Source organism: Plectrocnemia conspersa, unplaced genomic scaffold (genome assembly GCF_051122295.1).
Source record: "Plectrocnemia conspersa isolate PC_06_02 unplaced genomic scaffold, ASM5112229v1 ptg000003l, whole genome shotgun sequence".
Taxonomy (NCBI): Eukaryota; Metazoa; Arthropoda; class Insecta; order Trichoptera; family Polycentropodidae; genus Plectrocnemia; species Plectrocnemia conspersa.
The window spans coordinates 29,596,262-29,621,220 of NW_028277167.1; the positions used below are offsets into that span (position 1 = coordinate 29,596,262).

At 35.8% G+C, this 24,959-nt stretch overlaps 4 protein-coding genes and 1 long non-coding RNA gene across 23 annotated transcripts; 3 read left to right on the forward strand and 2 right to left on the reverse strand.

The window, feature by feature from the left end:
• LOC148237195 (uncharacterized) lies at positions 1-3,906 on the forward strand. The gene is made up of 4 exons (XM_088182336.1): positions 1-80; positions 144-969; positions 3,544-3,676; positions 3,795-3,906. Exons 1-4 carry the CDS (start codon positions 67-69, stop codon positions 3,890-3,892), a joined length of 1,071 nt encoding a protein of 356 aa, XP_088038462.1. The 5' UTR covers positions 1-66; the 3' UTR covers positions 3,893-3,906.
• Bap111 (Brahma associated protein 111kD) lies at positions 3,890-12,352 on the reverse strand. Of its 18 annotated transcripts, none has more exons than XM_088182324.1 (14): positions 12,245-12,352; positions 12,030-12,074; positions 11,677-11,840; positions 11,400-11,606; positions 11,030-11,111; positions 8,122-8,262; positions 7,918-8,051; positions 7,713-7,853; positions 7,155-7,340; positions 7,005-7,031; positions 6,124-6,634; positions 5,781-6,059; positions 5,584-5,712; positions 3,890-4,274 (listed from the first exon to the last, which is right to left on the reverse strand). In XM_088182324.1, the coding sequence occupies exons 1-14, from the start codon at positions 12,303-12,305 to the stop codon at positions 4,228-4,230; spliced, it is 2,154 nt and encodes a 717-aa protein (XP_088038450.1). In that variant the 5' UTR covers positions 12,306-12,352; the 3' UTR covers positions 3,890-4,227. The 18 variants fall into 18 exon arrangements, with proteins under 18 accessions (XP_088038450.1, XP_088038449.1, XP_088038451.1 ...); XM_088182323.1 differs by having other exon boundaries at positions 11,024-11,111; XM_088182325.1 differs by lacking the exon at positions 11,030-11,111 and adding an exon at positions 11,237-11,312.
• A 1,858-nt stretch (positions 12,353-14,210) lies between these two features.
• Positions 14,211-16,067, forward strand: LOC148237197 (uncharacterized). 2 transcript variants are annotated; one of them, XM_088182368.1, is made up of 3 exons: positions 14,211-14,341; positions 14,636-14,993; positions 15,259-16,067. In XM_088182368.1, exons 2-3 carry the CDS (start codon positions 14,852-14,854, stop codon positions 15,840-15,842), a joined length of 726 nt encoding a protein of 241 aa, XP_088038494.1. In that variant the 5' UTR covers positions 14,211-14,341; positions 14,636-14,851; the 3' UTR covers positions 15,843-16,067. The 2 variants fall into 2 exon arrangements, with proteins under 2 accessions (XP_088038494.1, XP_088038495.1); XM_088182369.1 differs by lacking the exon at positions 14,211-14,341 and having other exon boundaries at positions 15,259-15,604; positions 15,680-16,067.
• Positions 16,068-18,909: 2,842 nt separating this feature from the next.
• LOC148237198 (uncharacterized) lies at positions 18,910-19,450 on the reverse strand. The gene is made up of 3 exons (XR_015808998.1): positions 19,330-19,450; positions 19,109-19,179; positions 18,910-19,010 (listed from the first exon to the last, which is right to left on the reverse strand). It is a non-coding gene; the product is annotated as an uncharacterized LOC148237198 (long non-coding RNA).
• Positions 19,451-20,896: 1,446 nt separating this feature from the next.
• On the forward strand, positions 20,897-24,959 carry Kr-h2 (transmembrane protein 33-containing Krueppel homolog 2). Its single transcript, XM_088183213.1, has 5 exons — positions 20,897-21,097; positions 21,174-21,355; positions 21,457-21,524; positions 23,536-23,669; positions 23,739-24,959. Exons 1-5 carry the CDS (start codon positions 20,937-20,939, stop codon positions 23,965-23,967), a joined length of 774 nt encoding a protein of 257 aa, XP_088039339.1. The 5' UTR covers positions 20,897-20,936; the 3' UTR covers positions 23,968-24,959.

A 24,959-nucleotide genomic window follows, 5' to 3' on the forward strand; every position in this document is an offset into this window, starting at 1 on the left:
GTTAAGACCAATTTCGTCGACGAATAAAACTGTCATGTTTGACAGTTGCTTGTATGAGGATATAACATGGATTCTAAAAAGTATGTTTTTGAATAAAATAAATCATAATTTAACCATAACTAATACCGATTAAGCTTTTCCAGTGTTTCTCCAATGTCGTTCATCAGCGGTTCCGTTCAGTCTAACGCTCCGATCGCATCTGGTGTTGTTTCTTTAGAACAATTCACACAAAGCGAAGTTAAATTGAAGTCTTTAGAAGAATTAAAACGCTGCGGATTATCCGAAGAAGAGATCAAAATATACAACGACTATCAAAAAGGAACGGAACACCTGGAAAGTGTTTATAAAAACCATGAGAAAACTAGTCTTTTAAATAGAATTTCAGATATTGATCGTAGAATAAAAAAAACAACAGAATCAGACCTAAAAGCAGAAACTATCGTAAGCATAGATCCAATCTATCGATTAAACGAGATCAAAGAGGATATATTTGGACACCTAGAAGTTGGTCAATATCCAACAGTGAATAAACGAAGAAAATTAATGAGAAGAATGGAAAGAAAATTGAATAAAGAAGCTTTATTGCCGGAACCGACTGTAGACGGTAGTCAAAGCAGTTCTAAAACCGGCAATGATCAAATTTATAACAATTTTATGAAACAAATAGAAAAAAAGATTGTTGAAACTACAGACGATCCTAACTCAAAATGGGATAAGAAAGTATGGGACAGTGGGAATGTTGATAAGAACAATTTATGTAAAAGTGCTTCGAATAGACAAATTGGATGCTCAGAGAAGGCAACGTATACTATAAGAAACAATAAGATTGTCAAGTTACTAACGAATAAGGAAAGCTATAAAGAATCCATCGAATCGGAAAGTAGATTCGTAAATGGCACCAAGTTGAATTTAGAAGACATTAAATCGATTCCTAAATTTAAACACTATGATCCTGGAGTTCCAGCGAAGGTAATTAGTTGAGTCATCAGGTTTTCTTATATAGTTTTTTTAACCCATTGACCGCAGCTGATATTTTATCTCGCTAATATGTGGTGACCACCTATTTATGCCATATTTTTTTTAAATATTATGGTTCAATAAATTAGTGATTTTCACCATTAAATTATATAAAGTTACCATATCAAAATAGTGTTAGACGTTAAGTTTCGTCTAGTTTCGTCGTAAGTCTGTCGCTTAAGCCGCAGTGCCGAAATAACGTCCGTCTTCTACGGCGAGCGCGTCTATTCCATTCTGCCACCCTCTGACCATGACGCTCGCCCCCTCCCTTAGCCATTCCTTTGGGTTGCGCGCGTCACACTTTTCGCCTTGCTGCTTCGTGGTGTAACAATCGGCCATCCTGAAATAATTAATGTCTACATTAATAGAATACCTAATTACTCCCTCTTTTCAACCAGCACCATACACTCCTATCATCCGACTAGTCTGATGTCAGAGTTTAACTTTCCAACAGATCAATCAGATCCTTTCTCCCAGACTTATTGATCTCTGAATCAATCGAATCTCCTCCAGACGAATCTCCTGTATGGAAAGCTCCGCTCTGGTAACGTCGCAGGGCATCAACCGCCACGGTGGCTTTGAACCGTTTGTATCCTCTAACACTTTTGAGTGCAACAATTTGATACCTGTCGTTACCTAAATTCTTAAAAATTTTGTAAGGACCGTCAAACTTGTTGGCCACCTTTCGATTGATACCCTTTTTTCCTGGAGCTGTAGCTGCTTGACGCCATAGAACCAACTCTCCCGGCTTATACTTTGTTGCAGCCTTCCTTCGTTTGTCATATCTCGCTTTCATATTAGATGCTGTGCTTCGCAGAGTTTCAGCCGCTTTCAGTCGATTTGATTGCAATCATTCTCGTCCCGCCTCAGCAGTGGTATCTCCTGTTGATAATCCTGCTAGTCGTCCGCTCTGGTAAGAGAACATCAGATCTGCTGGTGAAAACCTAGTGCTGGAATTAATGGTGTGATTAATGCCCCACACTATCTCAGGTAGTTGTTCATCCCATCTAGCTTCCGCACTTCCGGAGTCGCTACAGCATTCATGACATGTTTAACCTCCTTCTCCTGCAAAAAATTAATAAACGCTCTACTAGTAAATGCTAAGCCCTGGTCAGAAACAATACGCCGCGGATAACCAAATTCTGCAAACACCCATCGTAGATTTTCAATCACTTCAGCTGAACTCAGGGTGCATGTGGGTTTCACAATGGTATATTTTGTGAAACCATCTACTATCATTAACAGATAACTATTTCGCTTCACACTTTTCACAAAGGGTCCTAAATGATCTATGTGCACTGTATCGAAAGGAACCGCTTGCTTCTCATAAGGATGCAAAAATCCTTCTCTGCGCCCATAATCACCCTTAGCATATGCACAATTCAGACATGCTGCTGTATATTTGCGCACAAACCTTCTCATCCTAGGAAACCAATAAGTTCCATTAATTAGTGATAAGCATCTCTCAAACCCCGGGTGGCCAATCTCATCATGATGCTTACGCAAGAGATTGAACTTTGCCATTGCAGGAACATAAAGACGGTCTCCGAGAGCGGTCTTACGATATAGTCGACCGTCCTTTACTATAAATTCCTTCCTATTATGCGTGTCAGCTTGTCGATGCTCTAATGCTCTGATAATCTCCTGAGCTTTTTCGTCCTGCAACTGTACTAATAAAAACCAATCTGCCTAAGTACCGTCGATCAGATTGACAGTTGTAGGATTCCGACTCAAGGCATCCACATGTCGCATCTTCTCCCCGGGACGATATTCAACCTCCATATCGTACTCTTGAATGACTAACTACCATCTAGCTATACGAGGCACTAAATCTCGTTTCAGCAAAGTAGCCCTAACTGCCGAGCAATCAGTAATCACTTTGAAATGTATACCCAACAAATACACCCTAAATCTCTTTACAGATTCTACCACAGCTAACGTCTCCAGTTCATAGCTGTGATACATGGATTCAGCTTTTGTTGTAGCTCGACTAAAATACGAAATAACCTTCAGCTCGCCCGTCTCCTGTCCAATTTACTGGCATCGGTATGCAATTCAGTCACAGCTGTGCTGCAATACGACGCCAAGATTGGTCTGCCCACTAAGCGACGTTTCAGCTCCTACGACGTTAATTTTCGTCTAGTTTCGTCGTAAGTCTGTCGCTTAAGCCGCAATGCCGAAATAAAGTCCGTCTTCTACGGCGAGCGCCAGTCTATTCCACCCTGCCACCCTCTGACCATGACGCTCGCCCCCTCTCTTAGCCATTCCTTTAGGTTGCGCGCGTCATACTTTTCGCCTTGCTGCTCCATGGTGTAACAATAGCATTTAGGTGCCCAATTTAAACTGACGATCTTCTGGATGGCATTATTTCCACCTCTATAATTCTATCTGTTACAGGTTTCAGTTTTTATACATAATTCAGGGTTAAAACATTGTATATGTCTAATCAACAACTTTTGAGTGTCATACCAAATAAATAATCTAGTCTTGTCTGTATAGATCATTAATTATTCTTTATTATTTTAGGTTTTATTTTTAAAAAATTTATCAAACCATATTGAAGAAAAAGATCTTGAAAAACTTTTTTACGATAGAGGATACACGAGCATTAGAGTGATGTCCGGAAAAATGAAAGGTCAAGCGTTCGTCACCTTTGATAGTGAGTACGAAACGATTTTCTATGTTCCAGTTGTTCTAGGAATCTATTACTACCATACTGGATTGGTCAATTTAGTTTGTATAAAAATATTTATTTACTTTAAACTTCTCTTTTGCAGCGATAGCAGCCTCTTCGATCGCACTGAAAGAAGTAAACGGAAGCGTGGTGAAAGGAAAACCGATCATTATAAACTTTTCAAAACATACTAATAAATAAAGAATTTTATAAAATGTTTATTCTTTCGATAACTTTAATGCATAATTAATTTGATACATAATCTAGATCTTTATTATCATCACATACATCGCTATATAATTATATCACTAACAACGCACAAGCCGAAATATAATACAGCTCTTCTTTACTGTAAATGTTTAATTACATTTTTAATCACACTTAAAAATAATCGTCACATCAACAGTCACTTTAAAACACTCGAATGTCTGGTATAAAAATCGGTGAAGATATGAAAACTTCACTGCAAAAAAAAATATTGAACACCAAATTATATAAAAGTAAAGTGAAACAAAAAATTAAGGTTTTCGCCTTCGTCACTCTTTCTTCTTCTCTGCAGGCGGCACCGGTTCTATTCGGGAATCTGAAAAAATTATAAAATTTAGTATAAGCAAACAACCAGTCACACATTCATATATATATATATGTTGTCCTTTATGCATTGCGTCAGTCATAATTTAAATTTAGTTATCAGTATTATTAACCAATTGTCTTAAATTTTCCATAGAATAAGAAGTTTCTTTAAAAAAACTGAATCCTACTGGTTAATCGAGTAGAGTTCAACCAATATTGGCAGTGAAGCTTCGTTTTACTAATATAATAAAGGCATTGATGGAAATAAATCTAAAACTGACAAAAATAGAAAAAGGAGAAAAAGCAATCTAAACATTTTTTTTAAAATGATAACTTCGTATTTATGCTTAAAAACCTTGCAGAGACAAGATCATATTTTAGACGAAGCTTTCTGATATTAAATTGTATAAATTACAAAATTCATACGAAGAAATAAAATCAGAAGCGAATGAAATGGCAAATACAGATACATTTTGGAGTTCAATTCTAAGTTATTTATATATTACATAAAAATGATAAATCACTGTTCTGAACAACGCTCACTCACTGCCGCTCTTTCACACCTAACCAGTTCAAATTTCAAAACGTATTTATGTACGTTATAAAATATAAAACAGGTTAAGTGTGGACGAGCGGCAACGAGTTAGTGTTGGTCAGAATAGTGAACATTCCTCTTTGCAACGAATCTACTTAAAAAATATCATTTTAACTATAAAACAAATGAATAAATATGCTTTTAAAATAAATTTGACCGCTTATAACAGGAAAATACCAATTTTTGTACTTCACTATATTATATTAATTTTAATTTTACCCTACACATTTTAGGCAATATTAGTAAAGTACACTTTTGATGAGATAGAGAATATGAATGAGTAATCCTAATTCAGTTTATTGATTGCTAGCGGATGAGCAAGCAATCGATTTAGACATTGTGAGGAGACACAAATGCCGACGATAGTGTGGAAGTAAAACGAAATGTTGGTTTTTTGTCTCTAAATGTTTCACAGTCTGATATAAATATCAATAATGAGGAGGACTTGAATAGTCCTACTTTTAATTTGTCTAAGATGAGAACTATACCAGTGGAATTTAATTTTCCAAGTAATTTAATTTTAAAAATAACAGGACATGTAAAATAAAATGACCAATTTTCGTGTGAGCAAGTTTCTTGTGACAAATTCATGCGAGAAATAATTCACATGAGCAATTCTTGTGACCAATGTTCGTGTGATTTGTCAAAATAAATATGAAATACTGACCAATATTTTTTATAAAATAACAACTATTTCTAGTTTACACATAAAATATAAACCCACCGGCAGCAGCCTGGCCTTCGCCAGTAGGCAGGTTAGGGACGGTCGGTTGTTGGAGGTGCGGCGGTGGTCCGAGCGGAGGCGGACCTTGGTGTGGAACTTGTCCGCCGTGAATTCCGAGTCCACCGTGACCTATAAATCGAAATCCATTAGCTTAAAAAACTTAGGAAAGATCATCTATATATAAAATATTTCATTACCCATTCCGGGATGTCCCGCCGGCGGCGGTTGTCCTTCAGGCGGAGGATACATCTCGTGCGGAGGCGGCGCCGGATAAGGCGGCTGATAAGGTCCCGGAGGATATGGACCGGGCGGCGGTCCGTATTGAGGATAATGAGGATGTGGAGGCGGACCATACTGAGGGTAATACGGATGTCTAGGCGGATATCCTGCGTAATGGCCGGGAACGCCTCCATGAGGCATCATTCCTTGCGGATGAGGCCCAACCGGTTGTCCCGGTCCAGGAGGGAGCATCATACCTATGAACGTACATAATTATTAAATAATTACTGGATCATATCAAAATAAGAAATTAAGTCATACCGTGATGTGGCATCGGTTGCATGGGATGGGGCTGCATGCTCGGAGCCATGTGCGAACCGGGCGGAGGAACGTGCGGATTCGGCATTCCCGCTTCGTGCACCGGAGGCGCAGTTTGATTCGGAACGTGCGGCGGAGGAATCGGTTCTTCTTCCATTTTATCATCGAACGGAACACTTTTAGCGCCGTCGCTAGAATTGGACGTTTCGGATTCGTTCTTCGGGGGCTGCGATTTTTCTTTCTCGTCCTCTCTGCTCTTGTTATCTTCTTCGATTGGAATATTTTTAGGCAGTTCGGTCAAAACTTCGTCGTTCAAGCTGGATATCTCCCGCGGCTTCTCTTCGGGCGCTTCTTTGATCGGCGGAGGAGCCGATTCGTCGGAACTCAACTCTTCTTTTATCGTCGGCTCTTCCTTTAGCGGTTCTTCATCCTTTATCGTTCCGTTAAGGGTTCTATCGGCCGTGTTCGCCTCTTCCAAGTCTTTCTTCAGCGGCTGATTGTCTTGTCCCATCGGCTGCATAAAAAAGAGAATAAGTAAAAGTAATCTATCCGGCCCGAAGCGAAATCGATTTGGTAGTTCAATATGTGCAGTGAACCTAGCGTTGTTTTTTTGAATAATAACATATTCGAGTATTCTAATATTCTTTAGACGATCTATATTTTACACGCAAAATATTTTCGGAATGAATCAGAATAGAGCAACGCTAGGCAAACCGTCCCGCAGATCCGAACAGTCTGAAAAAATGCATGAGCCGAAACGGTAATCTTTGGAGCTTTGCGCCTCGCGTCCAGTGGATAAATTTGGAAACATTTTTTTCGGTTCGACATATTGACTGCCGACGACTGAAGGGAGGAAAGTATAAGCTTAATTCAGTTTCTTTTACCTGAATGTAGTGGAGGCTTAGCATCTGCTATGGTTGCGAAACGCATAGAAACACAAAACAAACACGATCACAATAAAAAACAGACACGTCGCCGTCGGTACGCATATCGTATACGGATCTAAAGACGATTTAGCAATCGCACATATTCACCTCTTCAGTGGGAGCTGCCGGTTGTCCGTTTTCAGGCATCTGAGTCGTGGCGGAAGGCGAGACGGGAGGAGCCGCAACTGGGACGGCTCCGGAAGTCGGCAGCGGATTGCCACCTCGTCTCAATATTTCGATCTGGCGTTCCACGAGACGCGTAAAACCTTCTTCGTCCACTGCCGGCTTGCAATGCTGAAATATAATATATCATAAAAGCGTTACGAGTTTGTCATCGGCAACGGTTAATACATCATACATAACGCCGATCAAGAAACATGGTACACCTGTGTCTGAAATTTGGAAACTGTACCCGCGGACCTAGCAGCCACATTTTAACGATCCCCTTCAAAGTGCAAAGTGATTAATTTTAAAATGGAAGTCAGAAGAATATTTCATATTTCATTTGTTCTCTGCATTTAAATAAATTTATAATAGTAATCTTCTTATGTATAACATTTCAATTTAATATAAATTTAATTAATAGAATTGTTTTCAAAATTTGATATTGTAATTAAAAATCACATTTCAAATTTTAAAGTAAGCAGCAAGTAATTTATACATTACCTTTTTGAGTTCTTCTTGAAAAGCGTCGCTCATTTCTTGAAATCTTCGCTTTTTAGCATCAAACTTTTCCTCTATTTGTTGCAATTCCGTCTCCAGTTTCTTCTGATGCATAGTCAAAGATTGAACTTGTCGTTTCAATACCTTAAAAATTAATTAGTAATTTGTTATTCGCTTTCGAATGATTAATTTGTATGCAAATATTTACGTTCATCCTCCCGGTGGTGACTACCGAACGTACGTCCGGAACCACGGTATCGGAGAATATCTCATTAATGAGTCTATGATTGCGCAAATATCTCGCGTAAGCGACGTGTTTTTGAGACAAACCGTCATCTTGATCTGTAAAAAAACAATTTCGCATTAATCTATGAATAAAAATGTATAATCATAAAAGGAAAGTGAACAAAACCTTCTTCGTCCTCGGCGGGTTGAATATCTATCCTCCGATCCTGATGCTGGCTCTGCTGAACCTGTTGAGCTTTGTTGGCTCCGCCGGAGCGGCCGCCGCCTCCTCCCCCGGTCTCGTCCCTCTCCTCCAAGCCGCCCACCACTAAACACGTCGCAAACCAAACGTTCACAAGAGACGCAGATCGGTCGGTGTCTACACCGATTCGACGATAACGTCGACAACGCGACAAAAATATAAGGATGTGTGTGTTTAAATCAGGATAAAAACGAAAAGAAAAAGGGTGAAAATAATATATATGCATGCAGTAAAGATGTAGATGAGAAACGAAATGTTTAAGTTGAGCTGTTGCCTAGTGATTAATGCAAAAAAATATAAAATTTTGGTAAAAATAATATGTTAAATTTTAAATTGAGTTATGATTGGACAATGGAAAAAATTTGCATTTTTTATTTATCAACACATTCGCGTTGAGTTACATACGTGCGCTTTTTGGGTACCTATAAAAACGGGTTATACACATAAATGTGCTGTAAAACTTTGAACCTTTTAACCCTTTGAATAGTAAGTAAATTTCACGTATTTTTCCATAATTATTTCTGTTGTTATTTATTTATTATTTTATAAAGCATGTATAGTAAATTGTAGAAAAAAATCAGCGAATCTCAATTGATATATATTACTACTTTTTTGAAAAAGTAGTAATATATATCAATCGAGTATCAATTCAATTATTCATTTTAACAATTTTCAAGTTTTAAATTTTGTTAATTTATTCTACAATTTTTTATATATATGGCTTTGGTGGTATTTTTTTTATATTAATTCAGAAGCTCTCAATATTTTTTATAAAATTAATATAAAATATTTTTTGTTGCGTTTGTTTATTTCTTACTCTTTAATTTATTGGTATTATTTCATAAAAAAATTATTTAAATTTAAAATTATACAAATATGTTTTTTATTTATTTTTTCAGTTATATACAACGTACATGTGTGATGATACTGCTCAAATAGAAACATATTTAAAGAATTTATGGCATGAATAAGCGCCCACCACATATTAGCAATGTTGAAATTGGTACCACTGATGGATCATTAAAAAAATAAAATATATGAATATCGTTTTTCCGGAGGAAATATGAAGCAAGTGCAAATTTTATTTTTATTTTTCTTTAACCTGAACGTTAACAATGAAGATGTTTTTGAGTTGATTGAATCTTACTCAGTACCTCTGTCAAATGAATGCTTAATTGAACAACAAGAGTTAAATGAAATACATAATGAAAATGAGGAAGCTAATAAAATCGTCAAGACTGACAATCAATAATATGAATGAAACCTTCATGCGCCTTGGCAACTTTTTTACTATCATGGAGGAATGTGATCCCAATGGAGAACGTATATCTCAAGTATGCAAGGCGATTAAGAAAGACACAGCATGTTCTACAGCTCTTTATCAAGAAAAGAGAAAAAGGAAAGGTGGTATTCAACTAACTCTTGACAAGTTTATAAAGAAAACACCTGAAAGCATTTAAAAACACCTCGTTAACTTAATTGTGTATAATATATTGATACATAAATATGTTTAATATATTATTGTTAAATAAATATTTTAAAACACAAATTTTGGTATTTTTTTACATTCCTCTACTTCGAACATTCAACATTCGTACACATTTTCAGCCTGTATTAAAAAACGACCACTAAATGGTTAACTTTTGCCCCCCCTCTTACCCCGCTGGAAAAATCTAAAGTGCCGTCCCTGATTCTAAACCAGAAATTCTTGGGTAATCCCTAAAAAATTATGTAAAGAAAAATCTATCCCGAATTTTTTTTTAAAATATCATTTCAGTAAAATCTTATCAAAATACATTTTTACCGGTAGATACATATTTTTACCAGCAAAAATATCATTTATCTGGCAGGTTCTAATAAAATTATATGATTTCAACTTTACCATATGTAGTAATATATGCATTTACATACTTAACATTATATATTTACATGCAATGTATAAATGTTACAGTGAATGTGTATTTTTCAGTAAAGTTATATTTTCACTGGTGAAGTCCAGATACATTTTCACCGGTAGATATATATTTTAACTAGCGAAAATATGTTTCAACTGTTAGGCGCTAGTGAAATTATATTCTGCTCTAAAATGTCTATGAAACTAAATTTGATAGTTGAAAACCATCCATTTGCTGTTTAATCACAAATCTAACCTAATGAAATTTCTAAACCAAATTATAGTTTTAGAACTTTCATTAGGTCAAGTTCAAAATACAAACAAGGCCAACTCATCTCTCAAGGGTAAATAAGCAGAAGAAGTAGAGACAGATGTCGCATCTCGCATATTGCTCCATAGTTTGTCTGCATTTCGATGTTTAAAAAATATGATAGCTATCCTTACAGATATTTCTAGACTTTTGATCAAAGTTTATTCAAATCGAATTTTGGTCAATAAATCAAAAATACAGCACGATTTTTTTTGCTTTTGGCGTGGATTTTTGACTTCTGAGAAGGGATTGGTCAAAATTCGGTTTAGATACACTTCATTGTAAGTCGTAATATTGTTATAATTTTTTTAATATAAATGCTAGATAACAGTGTTTCCATCGCTGATTTTATTGCTTTTAAAAGCTGAACGATATGGCAATTGTCTATAGAAACAAAAACATCTAAAAATAGAATAAAATTGGCTGTTGGTTATTTTAAAATATGCATAATCTTCTATTGCGTTAATGTTGTTCCGAAGAAGCGGTACGTTTATGAGTAATCAGTTAATGGAGGGAATCAGAGGGAACGCGAATGTGTTGAAAAATATGTTTTGTCCAGTGTCCGTATTTATTAAATAGGATAAAGAAAGAAATAAAGCAAGCCAAGGGCGCGCAACACTTACGCTTACCAGCGGCTTTGTTCTTGGCGGCGATGTACGCGAGATACGCGGGCGAATTGTGATAAGCCTTCAGGCTCTTCTCATAATCCAGCTGGAAAACGTAACGCAACGTGACCAAAGAACGGAAGGCTAAATAGGAAGATGCAAGATGCGAAACGCGAGACATAGGACAGAGGAGAGAGACAGAAACCCTTAATAAAAACGGAGGCGTTTTACCTCTATTCTTGAACGCCATCCATTGTAAATAGGCCGGCGATGCGTGATACGACTTCATGGATTCGCTATATTGCGCCTAGTGATATTTGAAAATTGATAATAAAACAGGCAGTCTCGCTCGCATCCTGTATCCTCGCGTCGAAAACGGCTATAACGTGTATACCTTCTCGGCTTCGTACTCGTCGATGAAGGAGGTCTTCTCCTGGTCGGGCAGGTCTCTCCACATGCCTCCGATGATGCGGCCGATCTCCCACAGCTTGAGTTCGGGATTGGCGGCCTTGACCGAGTCCCACACCTTCCTGGAGTACCTCATGTAGGGCATGAGGGGCTTCTCCGGCGGCTTGGGGGGCTTGGGCGCGTTGGCGGCGGCCTGTTAGGTAGGGAGTGTTAGTGTTAGTTAGCGGTGAGATAATAGAAATATTGAGAAGAACGGTACTCACGTTGGCCGAGCCCTTTCCGACTTTCTGCGGCACGAATCCCGGGTGCGAGTGGGGCGTGGTGACGAAGGGGCCGGTCTTGTCGTCGAGGCCGAGACCGAGGCCGAGGGTCTTGACGACGGGCCGGACGTCCTGGCCGACGACGACGCCGCCGGCTCGCAGGCGCTCTGTGTGGCGGGGCCAAGCAACCATAGGAACGTTAGGAACGCCTTCGGATCGCAACGACACGTGGAGGGGAGCGGCGAAAAAACGAAAAAAGAAAACAGAAGAGAAGAGAAGAAGAGGCGTGCGGGCTTTGTAATAAATCAAAATAGAAAAGAAGAAAAGCCAGGAGAGTACTGCTCGTACTGCTTTACCTTTCAGTATATTGTATGCCATAGGAGGGCCAGCGGTCATCATGTCTGAACATACACAACATGAAACAGAAACAGAAAACAACTCAAAATAACGTCGGCCTCTTGCGTCGCTCTAGGAACGTTACGCTCTACTCGTACTCTAAGCCAAGCTACAATCTACACAGTACAAGTTATCGCGCGGATTGCATGCGTGATGCGGTAAAGAAAAAACGCACGGGCGCCCTGAGGGCTGGCCATAGTCATCGCAGTTTGCTTGTAGTTGCTCGGCAGCGCCATGACGGCGACGAGCCGGCCGCCTCTTCCGTCGAGACGCGCGACTTTTCGCCCCAAACACCTCCACGCTCGGCCATACCGTATTTATTTATTTTAAATATGTATTTACATATAACTTATTCGACAGATCATTAAGTGTTTGATAATTTCCTATTGCCAAAAACAAAGCGTTCTAGAAATTCATTAACACAAAACGAATTTTTTCTCTAGCTCTCAAGACTCAAATGTCACCCCTATTCATAAAAAGAGTGACAAATTGTGTACAAATATCTATAGACCAGCCGCAGTCGCAATATTGTCAGCTCTTGCTAAATTGTTTCAAATAATTATCCATTGATATATCTTTAATCACTTTCGGCAAGTTTTGTTGCACCATTCCAATGTTACTTACGTTCTTTCTTTCACTGAAACAACAATTCAAATATACATCGTATATACAAAATTTGAAAAGGCCTTCGACAAGGTCATGCTTAATATTAAAAAAAATTATCTAACCTCAGTTGCTCGAATAATTTAACTCGGTTACTCTTAAGTTATTTGAGCGATCGTAGATAGTTTGTAACCTATAGCGGCCAATTGTAGAAACAATATTTCACCCCTTCTAATGTTCTTCAAGAGTCCAACTAGGGCCCTTTGCTCTTTATGTTGTTAATTAATGACATAAATATGACTCCCAAAAATCTTCGTATGTGTGTATGCTGCGTGTGCGCGAGAGCAGCATTCAAGGCACTCTGGTAACACTGGCGTAACGGATTGCTCTCGGGTTGTATATTATATTTACTAACATGTATCAACTTCAAATCACAATAAAACACTACTGCAGTGGCTCAAGCTGTGTCTGATTGCCACCCATCGCTAAAATGTTTTTTGTCTTCTTCGCCAGTATATTGGAAAGATATTGAATCTTGCATTGAGTTTTTGTCTAAATAAATGCCAGATACTAATATAGACGATAGTTATCTTTTTTAAAAAATAAGAGGACTGCATCTATTTTTATCTTCTGAAAAATTAGCACAGTGGGAAAATCAACACGTTGAAATTGATTTAAAAAATGTGTGGAAAAACTCAGCCATTTCAAGAATGAATATATTTCGTGTGAAAATTTATTTATTCTCGTTCAATTTACGTTATGTTGCCCTGAAACTAATGCGTCAGTTAAAAGAGTTTTTTTAATTGGTAATAATTTTTGGACAAAGGAGAGATCTAGGTTGAACGTTGATACTCTAGCTGCAAAATTCAATATGAGAGTTAATTCGTGTTCTAATATTTTCAACAATAGGGACGAAAGCTATTTATATTTATTTACATATTTTCATTAAGGTTCATTAAAGCCAAAACTTAGCGGCACTTGGGTAACACTGGCGTGACGACGGATCCTCTCAACCGACAACCCTCGACGGTGACGCGCTCTGTATATTATATTCTATTATGTAAACAACTTAAAATAATTGAATGAAACATTACTGCAGAAGCTCAAACAGTGTCTAATTGCCACCCATCACCAAACAATATAAAGTGTTTTTATTACGCATTTTTTATTATAGGGAATTATTGCAATGAATAAAATGTTTCTTTTATTTATGATTTTTTTCTTCAATTTATTTGTGTCCTCCTTTTCATTGTCAAAAAGCTGGTCACTTTATAACTATACGTTTTGAAACGATACTTTGAATTTAAGTTGTAGTTGAAAATAAAATATTTTATTGACTATTGCTTCAAAAAAAAGTATAGAGACGCAACACCGCTTCATTACATCGCATTAGACCAGGGCTCGGCAACCGGCAACCTATGACCCGCGGGTCACCAAGTGACCCGTTTGGTGATTTCAAGTGACCCATTTCAGTTCTGCAAATATCATTTTTTTTTAACGTGTTACGATGTCACGACTAGACTACATATATGCTTGTTAGGACCAAAAATATTCACTGACCCGAATATTTTTTTTAATACCTAGTCACATTTTAATTATTTTGACCCGCAGCCAAAAAAGGTTGCCGAGACCTGCATTAGACCCTATCAAAGAGAAAAAATCTCTATATGTGAGTTTACAATCAATTCGTTTTATGAATATTTTGGAGAGTATTCCAGATATTAAAAAATCTATTTTGTTAGTATCCAAATAAATTATTAAGTAAAAAAATGGTCATTTTTGAGGTGATTCTGTTTTTAAAATTTGAACTTATAACATGAAAATATTGTCGATGCAAATTAAAATGAAAAAATGTATATTTTTACCAAGAACATAATTTCACTTGTGTGAAATTTGGTATTTTTATCATACATATGTATTTGACAATTCTCACCCAGATACTTATTATCATAGTTTATTGTAGATGCTACATGGACGTATTATGACTGATGTTTGAAGTAACGCAGTGTAATCAAATGTTCTTTGAAACTGTCGATCTGTCAGTTGAAGTTCGCTCGTTTCGCGCTTGGGGGATCGGAAATATGAAACTGCTAAATGACTCATCGCACACCGCACGCGAATCGAAAGCGGACCGAATTCATTACGCTGGTGTTCGCACCAAGTTCGCGTATGTTTAAAAATGGACAATTTAATTGAAAAGCTGATTGGAGCTGTGAGAGAACGATCATTTTTGTACGATGTGAGTCAAAGTGATTATAAGAACAATTTTAAAAAGACGTTGGCTTGGACAGATATCTCGAATGAAATCGGAGGTGAGAGTGGTAAGTAAAAAACTTTTTTTCATTTGCAACAACCACGTTTAGTCAGCAGAAACGGTTCTAATTTAAAGTGGTTTGTCAGACGGTATATTCAGACAACTAAATTATATACTTCACACCTTTCAAATATACTACTGTCATTTTTTGAAAATCATTTTTTATAACAGTAATACATACTACCGCTATTTGACAATTGAGTTTAGCCACATAATATTTTTGATATTGTTTTCAATGAATCTGAAAATTTAAAACAAATGTATTGTTTCAGGTGATGCTATGAAGGAAAAATGGAGGAATTTACGAGACACATATAAAAAACACAAAAAATTCTTGCAAGGTTCGAGCAGACAGGCAGATAGAAGATTGAAGAATTGGGTTTGGGCTCAACAGATGGACTTTTTAGATAGTTCTGTAATAATGAGAACTACCAATAACACTCCTCTGAGTGATGATCATACAGAACCAAGTACAAATACGGAGACTCAACATCCAACTTTTAACCAAACCGTCCAACCGACCGACCAAATAACTTTACAACCAATCACACCGAGCGCACAGAAAAATATTGGAAATAGAAGGAGGAGAATCATATATCCCTCCGAGAAAATAATTAGGTATTTTAAAACGAACAAATTCAAACAAATGCCAACAAAACTAGAACTAGATAACATTGATCATTTATTTTTAAGTTACGCGGAAACGTTTAAACGTCTCACTCTGCGAAGACAAGCATTAATTAAATTGGATTTGGCAAAATTATTCGCCAAGGCTGAATTAGATAATTTAGACGAAATAGAACAAAGAAATACTCCGACATACACAATAATAAGCAATTCGTCTGATTCTGATTGATAGATTTATAAAATTCGAATCCAACTGTATCAGAATCATTAATTACTTAAATGTAGATTTTGTAAATAATTCCTGTATTGAAGATGCGAATTTGAGTATTAATAAAAAAATAGAGCCATGGAATATACCAAAACATTTAAGTTCAAAAATAATATTTAGTCTTATATGTGTAATGTAATTTATGTAAAGTAATGTACTCGTATGTAGTAAAATATTAACGTATAATGTTCTTGTTTTTTTATATATATTATTATCCATCGTTTATTTTAACGATATGTGTGTACATTAATATTTTGATTCAATAGAATATTACATCTGTTTTTATTTATATTATAATATACGTATGTAATATAAATTATAGCTCTGTGTCAGCATATATTTAACAAAAATTACCTGAAACCGATTCGAGTACCCAATAAATTTATGGAAAAATAGCCGAGAATCGAGTAATGAATTTGGCCAGGTATTTGGATGCCTCAATGTCAACCAACGAATAAGTTTGCATATTCCTCGTGAATTTTTCTTTTTTATTGATGTTATGAAACCAAATGCTACGTTTTTCAATACTAGGCTCAATAACAAAATTTCTTTTTCGGTAGTAGAATTATTGTCATTGCTGGATAAAAAAGTTTCATCTCCAACTTGTTCTTCAATATCAGAACAGGATGTGCTGTTTTATATTAAAAATTGGCTATATTTATGACACTAACAATAAATACAACTATCGACTATGAAGCATTATCAAAAATAATAAATGGGATATACATGTATCTTTGCAAAATCATTTGGATACTTGGTGATTGTCTACAGTAAAAAGTTTCTAGATAATTTAATGCAAAACACATTATAAAACAAAGAAAATCCGCTTTATAGTTAGGTAGTATAAAATAAATTTTAATGGCTAAATATACATTAAAATCAATATTTTCTCTAGACAAAAACCTTTTTTTTGTATGGCATTATAAAGAAAAAACTTTAACATTACAAAAAATCACAACAAAACAACCAGTTTCGTCATTACTGACATAATTGTGCAAAGACTATTATATAATTATTCAAGTTTTCCTTGAATGTTTTTTGCCACATAATGTAAATTTTAAGATATATTCGGATTTTTTTTTTATTAATCGAGCATTTGATGTATTTCATTAATTATGAAAAATAATATCAATTAAATGGCTGCCTCTGGACCGTTTCGATTATTTTTTCGTACATTTAGGGCAATATCTTAGTCATAACTTAACGAATGTTGGTTTTTAGGCGCTTAATGCGTGATCTTGGTGTCCAGTTGCCTCCCCTTGAATTAGATAAGAAAAATGCACATCATTTAATGAAATTCTACAAATCTTAATGAAATCAAAACATTAAAAAATGACCACTGACTGGCCATCTTTTACCTTCCGACGTCCTTAATTTTCAGAACTACTTATTTTTGACAAGAGTTCTTCATTTCTTAATAAATAACTATAAAAATCCGAGCATGCTATACTCTTAAAATTGTATTGTGTGAGTATTATCGCATTCATTGACTCCGTATTAAGTCTACATTTTAAGTTTTGCAAGAATTCAATGAACGGAAACAAGACTTCATATTTGTACTTATTATATTATGTAAGTATCATCCATTCAAAACACTTAAACGCACAGAGTTGTCGGGTTCATGTTGTCAAGTATGTTTTATAAACATGTTGAAATTCAAGAACAAGCTGCTTCACTTTCAAGGGCACGAATTTATCTTCAATTCTATTTCACAGCATCCGCAATATTGATTCTAAGATGTTCACAATTTCCAGTATTGAGTTCTCTTCTTGCTCTGCAGATTCCATGTTTGTTTAAAATACAGACATTAAAGAATGTGTGAACCACAAATATACTTACAATAGATATACAAAAAAATATTCAATAAGTAAGGCGGCTGGTCTTGTTACTTTTATACTGCACAAACATTTTCAAAAAAGGATGACATTATAGAGTTAATGAAGGACATTATATTTTAACTGAAAAAGGAGGACTCATTCTCTTTTTGGATAACATATGGTAACTCTAGTCACAAACAAATGTGGCATTTTGCACTTGCTACATAGTTTGTCTGCATTATTTGCTGTTCAAACCCAAACCTAACCCAATGAAAGTTCTAAAACTAATTATAGTTTAACCGTTATATTAGCACTAGTTAGCGAAAACAGCGCTGCATAGCACTATAACGGCTAAGAACTTTTATTGGGTCAAGTCCAAAATACAAGCTAAACCAACACATCTCTAAGGGGAAAATAAGCAATAGAAGAAGTACATACAGATGTCGTATTTCGCTCCATAGTTTGTCTGAACTTGGATATTACACAATGTTTAAAAATACGATAGCTATCTTTACTGATATTACTTTTTATATGAGAGTATCGGTCAAAGTATATTGAAATCGAATTTTGGTCAATAGGAGAGCGCAAAAATAATTATCACCTCTCAGAAGTCAAAAATTCACATCAAAAGCATTAAAATTGTCGGCGACGGCACGATAGCTAGCTAGCTCCATCAGTTGTTTCTGTCACAATGTTGGTTTTAAAAATTATCTTCCAAACGGTTTTCAACAATAAAAGGATTTCAGAAGAATCACATATTGTTGATATGAAGACTACTTCTAAATTGAAACTTTTTTTTCAATATGGACGACGATATTAATATCGTCGTTCAATATCATCTATTTTGTAAACTTGTCCATTCATCCATAGTTAGGCTGAAGCGAACACCCAACTCTTAATGATGATTTACTTTGCTAAAATTCAAAAAAAAGTCTTCTTAAATTTCTAATTAATTTCATGGTATTCGATTGATTCATCGGCAGTGTATAACCTTTTTGTTTGATGGATTCACATATAAAAGCACCATTTGTAATAGCTTTGACAGAAATACCAATTTCAGTAGCTAGCCGGACGACAATTTCAGAAACTGATTTTATTTTAACGTAATGTGATAATGATGGCTGACTTATTTTGATTCTCTTCGCACTTTTCGAGCATGTTATATCACTCGATTCCGGAGTGTCTTCCCAAACCAATTATGTTTGACCCCTTACAGGAGATTTGCTTTGGACAATGGATACATTGGGCCGATTCCTTTTGTGTGTATTTTTAAATTTTTCCACAGTTCTGATTGTTGTTTATCTATTATGAGCTAAAATAATTAGCAAAGAAAATAGTTTAATAATAAAAATGATACTATACATACTGTAAACGACAAATATTATATAAGTAAAGTAAATAAATATGAACCTTTTAAGTCCGAAATCGCAGTTCAGAATTTACAGTGATGGGAACCGTAAGTACGAGTAAAACGTATTTGGCTGAAGTCAAAAGACAAGCTGATACTTTCAACAAATAAAATAAACTTAAAATATCTATCAGAGGTTCGCTGGCGGCATGTTGGACAGCCCTGGTTTAGATACATATGCTACCACAAGACGAGCCGTTCGAGAAGCTTAACGGATAACTACCTGAACTACTGCTACCTGCTCGACCCCGATATCTAAGACTGACGGTTCTTTAACGGTTTTAGCGTGAATTGTTTTGCTTCGGCGCCATCGATGTCATTATTGGAAAAAAATACGAAAAAAAAGTTCTAAGAACTCAGTGAAACGTCTGGTTTCACATGTCATTATTCACAAAGTACCGTGGGAGCCTAGATTTGTTATGGCCAAAACTTGGCGGCACTTAACTGGCGTAACTGGCGTGACGGTTTCTAGCTCGAGTGGCAACCCTGGTAGGGCTCGCGATCGTCTATTTCACCATGTAAACATCTTGATTCATCAACAAAAACATTACTGTAACGGCTCAATCTGTATCTAATTGCCACCCGTCACCATCCTGTCGCTAAACTACAAACGTTATTATAAGTATTTTCGATTTCTTTATAATAAGAAGGAAACAAATCTACTCTCCCTACTGTAGATCTTTAGTATAATCTTCCTCTTCTTTATTTGAGTATCTTAATTAAAAGCATTTGTCGCTATTAATATTAATTATAAATGTTATTTAAATTTTCATTATTCAAAGTTTTTTATAAGAAGTAGAGCTCTGGACACGCAATTTGTCCGATTAGTGTGAGTCACAGTATCCGATGAATGTTTTACATTTTTTATTGATTTATTTTCTAATATTGTTTTTTTGTAGAATTTATTTTTAAGTAATAAATGAGATATTTGAAAAAATAGAATTAAATAAAATTTGCACTTCTTCTTAATTAATTAATTTTTTGATTATATTTTAAATTTTATTACAAAATCACTCGTTAATATGCGCCAAAAATATATCTTTTTTGCCCATTTTATAATGTATTCAATACGCGGATTGAATATGAATGAATAGCCTCGAGTGCGTCTTAATTTTATCTTTTTGTCACACAAAAAAACTTATCAGTCAACTAAATCGCATGAAGATAAAACGGAGAAAAAGCCGTTTCCAGAATTTTGATTTAATATATAACTTAGTGTAAGAAGTAACTAAAAACCAAAGTAGATTATTAACTTGAAAATTATTTAAATAAAATAAAAATAACAATAACGCAAATTATAAAAAATACATACATTATAATGGGTCAAAATTTTTTTTTATTTTTAACCGCTATTCTAAGGAAAAATTTCCTGCTGTAATAAGAAGGAACTTATATGAATATTATTCAAAGCAACAAAGTCGGGACATTGTTCAGAGGGATAGATTTAGATATTATTGTCTAGAGGATTTGTAATATCTCAAATCTATCCCAAAAATAGTTGGCTGGTCAGTAATCGTTTTTATAATATTACGTTTTCATTAAAATTCATAATATTTTATTAAATGACGTTTCTAATAATAATAAAAGTCTTTATCGTAAGTTATAAAAGCTTTATAATTTATATTATAAACGTTTTATCCATGTGAGCATTTTTTTTGTAAGCTTTCAGTCGTGTACATTATGAAAGTGTATCAATGAGCGTTTTGATTTGTAAAAAAAAAAAATAGTTGTCGGGGTAATATCGAACAACGTGTTTCGTATCAATAGCTCGAGTGTTGCCATAGTCGATCACCTTTGACCGGTGGCGGTGACGGTGACGTATCGTCAGTCATGTCGGACGGCGAGAGCTCTTCGGATCGGCCTCCGGCGCCGGCCAGGGGGTTCGAGGCTTTCAAAGCGCACGCGCTAGCCAACAAGATCGAAGTGGCCCTGTGGGCGTTGCGCATCGTCACGGTGTTGTTCTGCTTGGGCTACTTTCTTCCCTTGTTCGGGTGAGTACTGAGTAGTGATTGGGTAGCGGTCTACGCTCGTTCCGGCCGAACTAATCGCATCGTACTAATCGCACAGCAATGCGTCCAACGCATACTACAAGGCGTTGCTGGCCAACGCCGCCGTCTCCGCCTTGCGGCTGCACCAGCGCCTCCCCAGAGTCAACCTCAGCCGGGAGTTCCTGTCGCAGCTCATCTCGGAGGACTCATGCCACTACATAGTCTACTCGCTCATCTTCGTCTACGCGGCCCCCATCGCCCGTATCCTTTTTTATACCTCTTGTGACCGGTTTTGCCAAGGTCGAAGATAATCGTCGCTCATTAAACATTCATAAGATTGATTCCTTGACAGATAATTGCAGTGGTGGTGGTACCGATCGAGCTGTATGCCCTTCTGCACGCCGCCAGTTATTCCCTGCCCTTGTTAGACGTGAGTGAAATTTTAAAACATGACTAATGCCTTTTTTCCACTAAAAAATATTTCTACCTTGTACTCGCACGAATCACCTCATTATCGAAATGTGGTGTACCAAATTCTCATTTTAAAAATTAGCCAAATTTCTCGAAAAATATTTTTAAATGCTCAATTTTTTATACTGCTTCATACAAAATGGTTGGTTTTTGAGTTATTTTTAAAAATGTGCTTTGAACGGAAAGTAGTTAAGTCACACTAATACAAATTTAAAAAATAACATTTGCCAAATAAAAATCACGTTTAATGAGAATAGTTAATCCTGATAATGGTTTTTAGTTTAGGTGTAAGTTTACTGGTGCCAATTTTCAAAAGTTGTTTAAAACGGGAACCACTCAAATTCAATCTATATTTAGATTTAATGTAATTCATTTTAGAAAAAGTTTTTTCGTGAAAGTAGCTAGTTAGGAAAATGATACAATATTTGAAAGATTTATATAAAATCCAACAACAATTTTTGAAAGCTATCTTTTAAAATGTAAATTAATTATTTTCAACTAAACTTCCGTTAGTTGAGTTGCTTTTTCGCAGTCAAAAAGATTTTGAAATATTTAAATATCTAGATTTTAAATTATTTTTAAGCTCTGGGAAACCAATACTAAATTCTTTACATGTGTTATACAATGAAGGAAAATGATTTTATGTAGGTACATATTAAAGATAAACTGATTTTCTCTCTGTAGCTTAAAATTAAGATCTTTGAAAAATGACATCTTATTATCAAAACCAAAACAGTTATGAGATATGGCGAATAGGGCAGGCGAATAGTTCCATGCGATATGGCACACAAATATACCCACAAACAACGTGTTAAAAACATTTCAATTTCCACACAAATTTCAAAAAACAAGCTTAACCAGCGACTTGTCCCCAAACTCTAAAATAAATTCACGGAATTGACCGTGGTTCAGTGTGTGTGACCGAATTAAATTAACAGTCAATACGACATGCTTCGAGACTATTGACTAAGGTTCTCAATCGATTATTCGCCCCTCTTTACAGCATATACTCACAAAAGATCTGTGTCTCCATGCTTACAAAATTCAATTAACACAACAACTGAAGCCTAATGACCATGCACAGCGAAGAGAGCTCGTTGAATGGTTTGTTGAACATCAACAAGATGCTGATTTTTTGAGCAAAATCATCCTAAGCGATGAAGCACATTTTCACCTTGAAGGCTTTGTTTGGGGTTCGGAGAACCCACATTTGTTTGTAGAACAAGTAATGCATCTACAACGTGTCACTGTTTGGTGCGGATTTTGGGCTGGAGGCATCATTGGACCATACTTTTTTGAAAATGAGACTGGTCAAGCAGTGACTGTTACTGGTGCTCGATATCGCGACATGATAACAAAATTCTTTCTGTCGAAATTGGATGATATTGATGTGGCCAATATGTGGTTTTAACAAGATGGTGCCACATGCCATACAGCCCGTGAAACAATTCAATAACTGCATCAGACATTTCCTGGTCGTGTTAATTTTGGGACACCTTTATATACATTGAGATTGGATCTGTATTGGCGTTTTTTTTATGCAGATTTTCATATAAATTAAATAACTAGAAATAAATTACCTGCGATCGAATTATCAAATTGATAAATAAAATCTTTGCGTCTTGAAACAAGAAATACAAAAATGTAACACGAACGTCACAAAAATTTGCAATGCACACCTGTTTTTAAAATAAGCGTTAAACGATACTATTTCGGTCATAGTAGACACTACAATAAACATTCTATTCACAAATGTTTTTCAAATGCATAAAAGCAGTTTTTAAAATATTGAGAGTAGAAACTGACTACCTGTGTTGCTCAATAGTATATACATTTAACTATCAACTAAACTTTCAGTTCCGTTTCAGTAGAACTGCCGACTGATTTTATATTTCTTAAAAAAATATATTTACCTTTTATTGCTCGATAGTGTTGGTATGCGACTGTCGCTAATTATGTTCAACTTTCAGACTTTGGGACAAAACTCGTGCTGGTTTGCTAGGCTGCTCATATCTCTGGTCGAATTACAATCAAGAAACATATTGAGACTGATTGCACTGACGGAGATTCTGCTGATGCCGTATTGCATCTTCATGGTGTTCGCGTAAGTATACCGATTTGTACATATATAACGCTACGTTTCGATCTAATCTTCTCTTTTGTTCATTCGCAGCGGAGGAGTAGGCCTTCCGACGCCATTCGTCTACTACCACTTCCTCACTCTGAGGTACTCGTCGCGCCGCAATCCTTACACAAGGAATATGTTCGCCGAGTTGCGCGAGCGGACAGTGTCCGTAGCTAACTATACGTGGATGCCGGCGATCTTCAGGACCGTCCTGCTCAAGGGCATCGACGTCACGAGCCGCTTGGCGCCGGTGCCGCAGCCCCAGTCCGCTCAGTGAGCGCCGCGAGAGCGGAGGACTATTTTCGACTGCACATATCCGACTCTGTTTAGCGTTAATTGTGGTGGTTGTTTTTTATTATCCTTGTTAACGTTGCTTAGTTATTTATTTGCGTCTATCTATTTTTTACGTAATTTTTTATCATATCGCATAAAAGACAGTATTCGATTATCGTTCAGTATTGCATTGTTTCGATGCATTTTTTGTTACATTTGAAATCTACATTCAGATTCTAGCGAACCGTCAAATACGTACGATCGAGTCGTATCGATAAGTTTAAAAGTAAACATTGTTATATATGCATTTATTTACATATGTCGTTAGTCTTTTATATACATTATAATTACAATGTACAAAAATTTATATCTCTTTTCCGTTATATATAAAATTACATGCTGACTTTTAGCTGTAATTTCAACACTCGTTTTGACTATATCGATTTGTCATCGATAGGTGCGTGTTCATTTCTACTAGTTTTTTACTCTAATTAATTATAATTGTTTTTTTTCAATATTTTTACAGCAAAATTATAGTAGCGATGTATATATCTGATCCCACAATATACATATTAATTATTGCGATCGAAGTATAACACTTATCAGTCTATTACAAGTTTTTGAGAATTTTATCAAAGCATAAATGTCGATATGAGATCTAACGAATATTTATTTTATATTTAAATCGAATTATAGTTGTGGCAAAAATATCGTAGTGGTATTTTAGATATCGACGAGTCGATTCGCTCGTTGACCGCTCACTCGAATTTGATGATCGTTGGATTACCTCTCGGCACATTCCTCTACATGTAAGCAATAGACAAGTTTAAATTTTTCAGTTAAAGCTCTCGAATATTGCGCAATACTTAATCGTTAAGGAACAAATATTTTTAATATTTATACTGTAAAATGCAAACCGTCGGGAATAAAGAGAATTGTCAAGAACGTGAACCGTTTTGTATAATAAAGGTATTTGGAAAAAATTCACACACAAAA